This window comes from Astatotilapia calliptera, chromosome 23, assembly GCF_900246225.1.
Source record: "Astatotilapia calliptera chromosome 23, fAstCal1.2, whole genome shotgun sequence".
Classification (NCBI taxonomy): Eukaryota; Metazoa; Chordata; class Actinopteri; order Cichliformes; family Cichlidae; genus Astatotilapia; species Astatotilapia calliptera.
Window position 1 is genome coordinate 41284912 of NC_039323.1, and position 12232 is coordinate 41297143.

General features: G+C 40.5%; 1 protein-coding gene across 12 annotated transcripts in view; it reads left to right on the forward strand.

Moving 5' to 3' along the window:
* Window positions 1–12232, forward strand: part of dmd (dystrophin) — a 287948-nt gene that overhangs the window by 196933 nt on the left and 78783 nt on the right. For all 12 annotated transcript variants that reach the window (XM_026159166.1, XM_026159171.1, XM_026159168.1 and 9 more), the window contains 4 exons: window positions 172–289; window positions 2493–2704; window positions 3028–3182; window positions 3930–4119. In XM_026159166.1, the coding sequence (XP_026014951.1) occupies window positions 172–289; window positions 2493–2704; window positions 3028–3182; window positions 3930–4119 (675 nt within the window). The remainder of the gene's footprint in view (window positions 1–171; window positions 290–2492; window positions 2705–3027; window positions 3183–3929; window positions 4120–12232) is intronic.

Here is a 12232-nt window from a genome sequence, read left to right on the forward strand (position 1 = left end):
GCTCAGTGTGTAGATACTGAGGACTCACAAATAGTTTAAAACAGTCAGTGGTTAAACTGACAAGCTAGACATGCTACAGACCTTTATTCTTGATTTGTTTTCCTCCTTAATTGCTTGGAAAATTCAATAAGTAAGTTAAAACAACTGAGAAACTAAAATGATTGTTTTCAGGCTTCTCTACAGGATCTTGATCAACGTCGCCCCCTCCTGGAGACACAGATCACAGCAGCCCAGAACCTGAAGAACAAAACCAGCAGCCAAGAGACCCGCAATGCTATTTCTGAGCGCAGTAAGTCTCACACATACACATGCAACATAGCATCACCTAGCCTCCCACAGAGGCTAAGTGAAGCTTATTTAGAGCCTATATTAGGCTTTATCAGGGGTGTCCAACTCCAGGCCTCGATGGCCGGCGTCCTGCAGGTTTTAAATCTCACCCTGGGTCAACACACCAGAATCAAATGATTAGTTCATTACCAGGCCTCTGGAGAACTTCAAGACATGTTGATCATTAGCCATTTAAATCAGCTGTGTTGGATCGAGGACACATCTAAACCCTGCAGGACACCGGCCCTCGAGGCCTGGAGTTGGACAAAACATATTCATCTGCCATAACAGAAGCTGCAGAAGCTGTCTTCACCTTCTTCCTATTAAACTGTTCCAAGATAACCATGTTACACAAATCATCATGTGTCCCTGCCTCCTCAGCACCACGTCAACATGTAAAGTGGTGGAAAATGTTCCAAGCAAACTCAGCATTAGTCTGTTTCTCTCCCCTCTTCCAGTTTATAAATCTCTGCCTGTCTGCTTCTCTGCCACTTCCAGCCTTTACTGTCTCCCCCTCCAGTTTGTCCAAATTTTGTTCCTTCTGCGCTCCTGATGGGTTGAAAGCGTTAAAAAAAATCGTGATGCCCGCGTTTAAACACGCGCAAATCAGTCCGTGCATGATTATGTTGCCCCGCCCATCAAAAAGTCTGCGCATGCGTGAATATATTGCCTATCGGCGATTGGACTGACTATTGCCAATTGGAAAATGTTTACATATCGCCCGACCCTCACTCTTTCAAGTTCCACGTCACACTGCAATCGCTCCTACTCAGTTTTTGCATTTTCCTTCTCTAGTTGCAGGTACAGATCAAATGATAATCAAATGATAATGACCAATCAATCAGTTCAGAAGCCGATATCACTGGAGCCGGATCTACCTCCTTCAACAGTACTTTTCAGTTTTTGCCCAGCCCAAGTGTGCATGCTTTTGTAGTCACAAATTGTATTAAATTAGCCTGAAGCCAAAAGCCTTTCCTCTATATTTCTATTTTATATTGGGGGACACTCCTCCTCTACAAATCTGCAGGTTCTCAGTTCTCTTCTTCTTCTCTTACTGCTTGTTTTCGCAAAGATCACCATCTCAAAGAGAGGAGTTACTACAGTGTTCATTTTGATAGCACATTCTGATTTTATTTGTGTTTTACTCATAATTTAGTTTAGTTTAATAGATTCAGTCATATATAGTGTAAAAAAGTCTTGTTTTTACCTGTGAGATTACAAAGCATCATATGTTCCTTGATATCAAATGCAAATGTTTACTGTTCTCTTCCTGCCAAGAACTGAGACTTTGTTGTGTAGTCATGACAAACAGGGAGTGTGGGAGCTAGTTGTACTAGCTGTAACTGTCCAGTAAAGGTATAATTATCGCAAAAGGCCAAATGTACAAAAGTTATCAGCTTTCTCTTTCAACTTCAAATTCTCATCTTCTTTCTATCTGAAGAAGTCCAACAGTAACTATCTTAAAAATATGTTTTTTTTATTTAGGTTTCTTAAATAACCTGGAATTGGATAAGAGGAAGAGGATGGATGGATGGATGGATGGATGGATGGATGGATGGGTGGATGCATGGATGGATGGATGGATGCATGGATGGATGGATGGATTTGATTACTATATTTGTTAAAGAAGGATTGTTCACAACTTTTGGGCAGCAAAAATGGGTAAAGAGACTCCCAAGTGCATACTCAGCAGTGCAGTTGAATTAGCCCAATGTTTGGACTTGTCACCTTTGGCTATAACACAATCAAAGATTACTTGTTGAGCCTAATTATTATATTGTAACCAGTATGGATCAGCAGGTGCTTATATAACAAGTGGCACAGACTTCATTAATATGCTTGTAGGTAATATTTGACCTAAATATATGTGTCCTGTGAATTGAATATGTAGGTTAAATGCAGTGATTCCAATACAAACACTCCAGTGTAGGTATGTATAGTGTATACGAGTATATGTGATTACATTATATATGTGAGTCTTTGTCCAGTGTATACAGGTATGTATGTCATACAAAATCCCCACTGATGGAGGGAGGGATGGATGGATGGATTTAGGTTTCCAGACTCAGTCCATGTATTATTTTCAAACTGTCTGACACCTCTACTAGTTGTGTGATTTTATTCTAAAGAACTTGTTAAGCAGTGTTTTCTCTCTTTCTTCATAGTTGATCGACTCCAGGCTTACTGGGAAGACTGTCAGACCAAACTGTCTGATAGGATGAAGCAGCTACAAAACATGCTGCAAGACTCTACCAACTGGCTGGACGCCAAGAAGGGGGTGGATCATGTCGTCAAACAGGCCAATGAGAGACTGGATTCATGGCAGGAGATCACTTATACAGTTGATGCGCTGAAAAAACAAAACGCTGAACTGAAGGTGGGATCTGCATTCTGAATTTCACTGTATTTATACAGACATATAGTCTGCTTACAAGAGCCCCCCATTAATCAGATCCAACCAATATAACCCCCCAATCAAATTATGAATTATCTTGCATACATAGGCTGTTGATTTTCTTTACTCATTTCAGGTCTTACCAGCAAAACAGTTGCATGTTTAATCATCTGTGAATTTACCCAGATGTATTTATTTATTTAGACAGAGTTCTGCCCGTTACGATGATCGCTTAGAGTACTAATCAGGTGGAACCAGGTAATCGTGTTGATGATTTGGCCTTTGTTTTCTCCCTGCTTACCCAGCTCTTAATGAAGGAGCTGCAGCAATCCCAGATACAAGTCAAAGAAACCAATACACTGGCCAACAAACTACTGACGCTATATGGCAACGATGACACTCACAAAGTCACCCAGATCAACAACAACATGGACACTGCCTGCATATACATCAACAAGCGGTAAGCATTATTTTAAATTTTATTCTGCATTTATTTTATTTTTATTAAAAATAAACATTTAGGCAGCTATGTTGGTGTTTGACTTAATGGATGTCTCTAAACGATGCTATTCTTACGCTTTCAGCCTTGGTTTCCATGGAAATAATAAGTGCACTTTAGTGCAACTACCCCGTCAAAACACCACAATGACTATTTCACCTTTTTGCAAAACGTGTTTAGTCAGGAAGTAATCGTGATGTGATTTCCTGGCACAAAAGGCACACGTTTAGTTTTCCACATAACAGACGAGCATGATAAAAAGAGCATTTGCATTATCTAACAAGAAAGCTTTTAAAGCTATTTAGCCATCATGGAAGTCTGGATATTACGTCTATCAAATCTTTAGGCTTGTTTACTGACTTCTGCTACATTACATTTGGAATAGAATTGATCCTAAAAAGGAAAACCACTCACTCTCTGGTCAGTATTTACTTATCTTTCTTATTTATTCTCTATCTGCTAAGGGAATCGTATTGTATTTTCTATATATTTATTCTGTTATTCTTTTTAAATGTACTTTAAATTTGCAGTTCAGTAATAACACATGCAGAGTGCAGGATTTTGTTATTTACCCTGTTGAAACTATTGAAATAGTTTCAACAGTCATTGCTTCTTTAACTGTTCTTGAAGGAAATGAACTTTGTATTACCACCCTCCTCGCGCTCTCTCTCGCATCCTGGTCCTTGAAAATAAAGCATGATATTTCAGTGTTTCGGACAGGGAGGCAGCTTTGGAAGCTGCTCTAAAGTTGCTGCAGCAGTTCTACTTTGATTTGGAAAAGTTCCTCAACTGGCTCACGGAGGCTGAGACGACCTGCAATGTTTTACTAGATGCCACGAACAAGGAGAGATTGCAGGAGCAGTCTGAGGCAGCAAGGAACTTGCTGGAACAGTGGAAGGTGGGCCATACACAGGTGCACCTCATCTTTCTGATATAGCTAGCTCTGTATCTATGTACAGATATGGACATATACACGTTCCAGAAATCAGCATAAGGCCCTGAAGATTAACCTTGTCAGGGCTAAGTCATGAGGACCAATACACTCACATCCACACCTGTGGCCAGTTTAGAATCATTCATTTAGTGATGAGGACGTCTGTGTAAAGGAAATCCAAGCAGGGACATGTTATGCCTCGGTCTAGGTGCAACATAAGGAATAAAAAAGTGTGACCTCGCCCTGGTCCCCAAAACCAGAAACCCAATGGCCAAGTCACAGATAAATGTGAGATTTATTGCTGCACCAATACTATCAAAACTCAACGCTTAAGCTCCAGGGCAAAATTACAAACAAAACAAGCCAATCCAAGCACTACCCCATAACTCCCTGACTTATTACACAAGATAAATGTACAGAAATAAATAGGCAGCTCAGCCCTTTGCTATTTGAAAAAGGACAAAACTATTTACAATACTATTTAGAAAACCTAACTGGTCTCATAGCACACACAGGTTTGGAGGCTGAAGATAGGTCTGCTGCTGCTGCTGCTGGTGCCAAACCAGATTAAACCATAATGTCCTTTAATGTGGTCTCCCTTTTCACTTGTATCCCTACAAAGGAGGCAGTGGAGAGTGCCAGCAAATGATCAGATTTGTACACTGTTAGACCTTTGCCTCACCGCCACATATCTTAAAATACGAGAGTTGCTACAGACAAGAGTATGGATGTGATACAATGGTCAAAATCTAAACCCAAGAAGTAGAAACCTTCACTGTTCACATCAACTCAGTGGTTAGAAATGTAAAGCTCACCAGGGAAGAGAAAAAATGATAATAGCTTGCTGAATGGAAACCTCAACACTGAACGTTACTGAAAGCCCACACACACCAGTACCTACTCTTTGACTCCCACAACACAAACCTGGTCATTTGGACGCTGCAACACTGGGCACAAAACATTCCCTCTAAGCCAAAGACACGAACACACACATTAAAGAAAGCTCTTAAAACACGTGGTTTTCCCAGCTGGGCCTGGACACCAACAAGGGAGAAAGAGATCTAACAGCTAGGGCGGCTCGATTATGGCAAAAATGATGATCACGATTATTCTCACTGACATTGAGATCTCAATTATTTGACGATATTTATTTAACAATAACAATGTGTTGAATAATGACTTTAAAAAATAATATAAAATAGTGCAAATACTGATAACAGTGCAAATGTTTGCAATATAAAAAATCTATGAAAAATGTAAACATCTGTGTTTAGTGAACTTTGCAGTGTTGCTCTGTGGTGCAGCTACGACACCGTAGCAAAGTTTACACACTGTGTCTACTTGATCCACGTCTGACTGAACCCATAATGTTTCCACACCACTGAAGTTTTTTTACCTCTGTTCAACCAGCAGCAGTCACTCTCCTCTCCAAATAACTTCTGCTTAGCTTCTGCAGAGAGGTGCGCTCGATTTGTCACACGGAGCAGCGCGAGAGTAAAGCACGAGGGAGGGGCTAATAATCGGCTCAGTCATTTTTAATGATCGCTGAAAGCCCAGATCGTAATCGAGATTAAAATTCGATTAATTGAGCAGCCCTAGTAACAACTTTGTTGTTTATCTGAGAAACTCAGGAGATTTATCTGCAAGCATAACATCAGTGCACTTCAGACCCAGCCATAACCTCAGACTAAAACCGGTTGATCCCGAGGACAAAACTCCCAGACACAAGCTAAACAACATAGTGCATGCTGCACAGCGCAGCAAGGAGTGCTTAGACCTCCTCATTGGATAAAACAAACAGCCTTAAACACATATTCATTTACTAACCAGCAATTTAGTGTCTTCTTTGCTGATTGGTGTTTGGACCTCATCTGGCTTTTACATATAAAAACATTTTATTTTTGTGTTTGGTTTTGAGGGGTTCACATTGCAGTGATGAAAGCTGTAAGTTCAAACATGTTTGTCATCAGAATTAATCATTAAATTGGTTATACCATTAACACAGTTTAATTAAGTTAGGCAAGGAAAAACTCCATGAAGGATTAGTGAGAAAGTAAAACCAATGTGGGTTCTTTCCAGGTACTCCAGCTTCCTCCCATAGTTCAAAGACATGCAGTTAGTAGGGTTATGTTCATTGGTGATTCTAAATTGACCACAGGTGTTAAGGAGAGTGTTGTCTGTCTCTGCGTTAGCTCTGCAACAGACTGGTATTCTGTGCAGGGTTTACCCCGCCTCTCACCCTCTGATAACTGGGATAGTTTCGAGCCCGCTCTCGCAACCCTGATATGGATAAAAAGACTAATGATTAGACTTTAGTCTCATCTGCCACACATCCAGTATATTTCCAGTTTTTAGCCCTTCTTCAACTCTGCTCTGGCTAGTATGACAGGAATGCTGACATGGTGAGATTTGATTGGACTGTCACTGTCTGCACACAAATCCCGAATTCCCCCAATGCATTGTGGGTGTTGGGTGAAGGGAACGCTCTGTTCTGCAAGAAAACATATTCTGACCGTCAACCCTCACCCTGCACCCACACACACTCTCTGGTAGCACAGCATGTACAGTGATGCACACACAACCACTGTGACACAGTGTGCAGTGCATGCACTACAAGGAAACACACAAGCAGCACATTTAAAATCAGAAATTCACACACACACAACACACCTACGGGGACACACACACATGTACACACAGAGCTCTCTCAGTACAACAGTAGCACTGTGTGTAGCACTGTGTGTAGCACTGAGATAGTTGTCTTTGTCCAGTTACAATGATGGGTGCTAAAAGTACACAGCATCCTATGAAGTCTCACTCGTTCCCTCGGCTACAACATGCAGATAAGGTTTAATTGGAAAAGAAGTACACTCATCATTTTATGTAACCTTGAAAGTTTCTCTGCGTCTTTCATCGTCATTTTAACTCTTTCTCGTACCCTGTGTTCACTCTGACTCAGACGTTCAACTCCATCTCTCTTTTTTATGTGCGACTGACCCTCCCTCTCTTCCTCTTTATCTGAACGTCTCACTGTGTCACCAACACTTAAACAGAGGGCAGTGTAATTCAGCCTGCTGGAAGCTAGAAGGAATGAAATGGGGCTTAATGGAGGTGCTTCTTCTTTTTGATGTGTGATTTTGGGGATTCCAGGGTTCAGTCTGGACGATGCTGCGCAGAAAGGTCTACCATGTTCAGGTTGGGAATAAAAACCAAGTAGATTCATTTGGAACATTTACTCTACTGACATTTACACTAAACTTTTGAGATGATTCATATAGGTTGTAATCTGTTAAATCAACTTTCACTACGCTACAGAATAACCTGTGGCATTTAAAACTTGTTTTGAATGCTGACCAAAAAAAATCGATGGTGTTCACAAATTAAAAATCTGAACCAAGTAACCTTTTGTGTATTACTACAATTCTTGGCTTTGAGATTGAGTTAGTATCTGATTACAGCTACTTAGGACTTCAGTTGATGACTCGCTCTCGTTTACGCCTCAGTTTCAGCAACTGGTGAAAAAACTGAATTGTGGTTTTTACTTTAGACTAAAAGTCCTGCTTGTACTTTGAGAGAAGAAAGAGACTTGTTGTTCCCAGTTTTATGTCTATACTTGATTATAGCAATGCGATTTATATGCATGTATCCTTAAATATGCTGGATTACAAGCTCTTACTCACCACTCCTTTGCTGGTCTGCTTTGTCATGACGTATATATGATATATATGACTGATATATTCTTATACATCTTATTTCCCAAGATTTATTCCGTCTGTCTCAAAGCTTCACACTAAATTTGAGCTTTCACATGTGCAGCTTCCTGCTCCTGGAATCAGCTGCAGAATCAACGTAAGGAGCTGGTCTCACTTAATGACTTTAAAGCGATTCTAAAGAACTAATGCAGGCTGCTGTTTTGCCTGAATATTGTTCCTTTGTTTGTGGCATTCAGTAGCACTTTTAGCATGATCTGGGTTGTGTTATTTTTTTACTCTGACTGTACTTAACTGGTGCATGGATTTCTATGTGTATGTGATTTAATGTATGCAACCAAGGATTGTACTGCTTGGTCAGGAGACTCTTAAAAGGGGAAATTTTTAATCTCAAGAGTTAATTTTTTTCCTGGCTACAAAACAGTTAATATACCGTATTTCCTGGACTACAAAGCGCACCTGAATATTAGCCGCACAAGCTAAAATCAGGGGAAAATCCTGTTTTGTACATACATTAGCCGCACCTGAATAAAAGCCGCAGGTGTTTCAATGTTGACTTATCATATGTAAGAGAATATGCACAAAGGGAATTGTCAGGAAAGAGATGGCTGTTTGGAGACACACCCCTTTTATTAATATTTTGAAAAACAAGTTATGGATACATATTTGCACATGTAGTACATAACAGTAACCTACAGCACACCAGAAAAATAGATTCGGACTACCTTTTATGCTCAGGTGCAGTGACACGGCTTTAACAAGAAGAAAAGTCAGTCATTCACCACCATCTTCCTGCCACTAAAACCACCAAAGTCCTCTTCTCCAATGTCGGATACGAACAGGCTCAGGATGGCTTCGTCATCCACTCTCAGCTTCTTTCCTTCGTTGTCACTTTCAAAACCAAAGAAATCCTCGTTGTCAGTGTCAGAGTCGAACACCCTCTGAAGGGCCGTGGCGGTGTCCTCCTCTCCATCATGCAGCAGTCCAGCCCTTCAAAATCCGTTGGTGATCGTGGATGTTTTCAAACTTTTCCACGCTGTCAGATTCCACCGGTAGAGTTGAGCATAACTTGCTTTTCGCAAGTTTATCACCGCTCATCATCCACGCCTCCCGCTGAACGTGTAGCGCTACTTTGAAGTTTGTTTTTCGCGCTACTTCGTACGGCACTATGTTGCCATGTGACTAACATACCACTCTTGAACCCCAATCCTTCCGCCAGGCAACGTAGTGCCGTACAACAGCGGAACAAACAAAACAAATCCTCTTACGATATGACAACAATCATGGACAATCCATAGAAAAGCCGCACCTGACTAAAAGCCGCAGGGTTCAAAGCTTGTGCAAAAAGTAGCGGCTTATAGCCCGACAATTACGGTACTTGATTTTATATAAGCTCGATTCTGTTGTGGGGCATTTGAGATTAACAGTAGGAAAGATTTTTCTTTCGCACGACTTCTGGAACTATTCATTTAAAAGGCAGAAATCAAGGTAAAAATGCAAACTGTTGGACTGCCTGACATTGTGTCATCATTTAGATCACATGGTAATCGTAATAAAATCCTCCTGCCCCCTGTGTCATTTGTTCCATTTGATTGTTTGTTAGCAGTCTAGCGCCCACAGTTTTCATGATATCATGTTTCAGATTTTGTGTGTTTGGGCGAGAGGCAGGGTGCACCCCGGACAGGTCGCCAGGCTGTGCAGGGCTGGGATTTTTGTATTTTTAATTGAAAGTCTTTAAACTTCACAACAGTGTCGTAGGGGGGACATGATCTCCCGTGTTGGCTAAGCAGCTGACCTTGATCTTCATTGTGTGACCTTGACAATTTCAAGAAACCATATAGAGTAGAGTGTATCATCTTGAAAGGGCATGGACGCAGCTGTACAACACTTTTATTTTCTCAACACCGTCACAATAACACCATAACAGGATGACATCATTGTATTGTAATGAAAACAGGTGGACATCAAAATCCTAAAATGTCAGTGTTAGTATCACACTTGCCCTCTGGAGTTGTGCTCTCTTGTAAACAAGTGCACTTACTTAACTCCTATTTATAATGTCCTCAGCGCTTCTTGTTTTTTCTCTTCCCAAAAAGGAGGAGCATGTTTTTATTCACTGACTCCAGTTTATTTTTATAAGAAGATTTGCTCTAAAGACACTGTTGATTCTTTAATAAAAATGGTGAGTTAGTGACACGTCCTCTTCACAAAGCACAGAAACATAAGAAGTTCTGTCAAATTCAGTTTCATATTTTTAGTGTTTGTAGTAAAAGAGCTTCGAGTACTCAAATTGAGCAGAAATGCTCGATACCGTCCACTATTGCCAGAAGTATTTGTCTGTGTGTACACACACATGAACTTGTGGCACTCTATGCTTAATCCATAGGATTTTAATATGATGTCTGCCCACTCTTTGCAGCTGTAGCAGCTTCAACGCTTCCGGGAAGACTTTCCACAAGGTTTAGGAGTGTGTTTATATTAACATTTGCCCATTCTTCTACTCTGTCAGGCTGAGGTCAGGACTCTGTGCTGGACAGATAAATTCTGCCACATCAAACTGCCTCACCCATGCCCTTGCTTTGTGCACTGGTGCACAGTCATGTTGGAAAAGAAAGGGGGCATCCCCAAAGTGTTTCCACAAAGTTGGGAGAATGCAATTTTCCAAAAAGAGGACTCAAAAGAAACAAGTGGTTTGATTGCTTTGCCACAAGATAACCACAAAGAAGCATGTTATTGACCTTTTTGAACCCACCAATCATCACAGTAAAATAAGGGATGAGTAGTTTGTATTACACATGGACTAGATCTAATGTTGGGAATGCTAGTGTTATTCCACAGTTTGGGGTACAATCAAGTAATGTGTCATATTTTTCCAATTAAATAAAGCATTTTCTAAAATTGAATTGCATAGCATTGTGGTAAAACTGATGAGACTATATTCACAACACGTTCTCACTCCCAAAGCGTAACATTTTCCACAAGGTGACAAATCGCCTGTATATTACTGCTTCCCTATGCAGCCGTCCCTCGTATGTCGCGGTAGTTACGTTCTAAAATAACCCGTGATAGGTGAAATCTGCGAAGTAGCCAACCTTATTTTTTACAATTATTATAGCTGTTTTAAGGATGTAAAACCCGTCACTACACACTTTATACACTTTTCTCAGACAGGCTGAACATTTTCACTTTTCTCTCTTGTTTAAACTCTCAAAGTTCAAACCTTGTAGAAAAATAAGTCCAGTATTAGAGAATGAAACCAAAGACCTGCGGTTGTCGTTTCGTCGACATCGTTGCGTTTGTTGGGCAGGAAACTTACAAACATACAGTGCAGCTCTTCAGAGTCACACTGCTAGAGATCGAAGATTTGTGTAAATTTAACAAGCTGAATGTATTCTGGACTGTACAGGAGACACGGCAGGAGGTTGGTTAACAATGGTCTACAGCCAATCAGGACGCAGAACACAATGCACTGTAAAAAAAAAAAAAACATGCAAAATTGCACACAAAAAAACCAGCGAAACAGCGAGGCCGCGAAAGGTGAACCGCGTTATAGCGAGGGAGCGCTGTATTACGAGGTCGGAAAAATGAGGAAACATGAGAACTGTTTGGAATGAATCTACACAAGTACGTTTATCTTACTTAAATCGCTCTGAAAACACTAACATCATTAAAGTGCTGGTTAAGGTTAAGGGATAAGGTTAGGGCTGGAATACATGGCTGGAACGTCTATTACTGTGGGACGGTCGTTCTATTGGATTTCATCCACAGCCCGGTGCGTAGCATAGGAACGCGGAAGGTTGTCTTTCGCGTTCCCATGGAATACCTCGGGATGTATTACGCCTCGGGAGTGAGAACAATCTGACATTCATCAAGTCATGCAAACAACTTGGGGTCCCGGCTGTACCATTTTTTTTCTGTGAGAGGTCAGACGTCTACTGCAGCTCTCTTTTACTTTAGTAATATAAAGAACATGTGGAAGGTAATTAGCCAATACTCAAACAATGACAATAACATTAAGAGAATTAAAATAAGAAAAAGTAGATAAAGTCAGACACAAAGAATTGATATCGTAATTTTTTGAGCACAGAATTTGTAAATAAGTCATTTACTAATACTTAATAGACAGTATGTAAGGCATTAAGGTAACTATTGTCTGTCTTATCAGGTATCACAGAATTCTGAAGACTCCTGAAATGGACATTTTCCCTTAATGATTGAATTTATGTATAAAGCATTAGTAAATGATGTATTAGCTATTAATAAAGCCAGTAATTCAAATGCAGGAGTCTCTTTATGAAGGCACCAAATTAAAATAAGATGAAGTGACACTGATTTTCACCTAGCCTGAGTTTACCTCGCCTATTCAA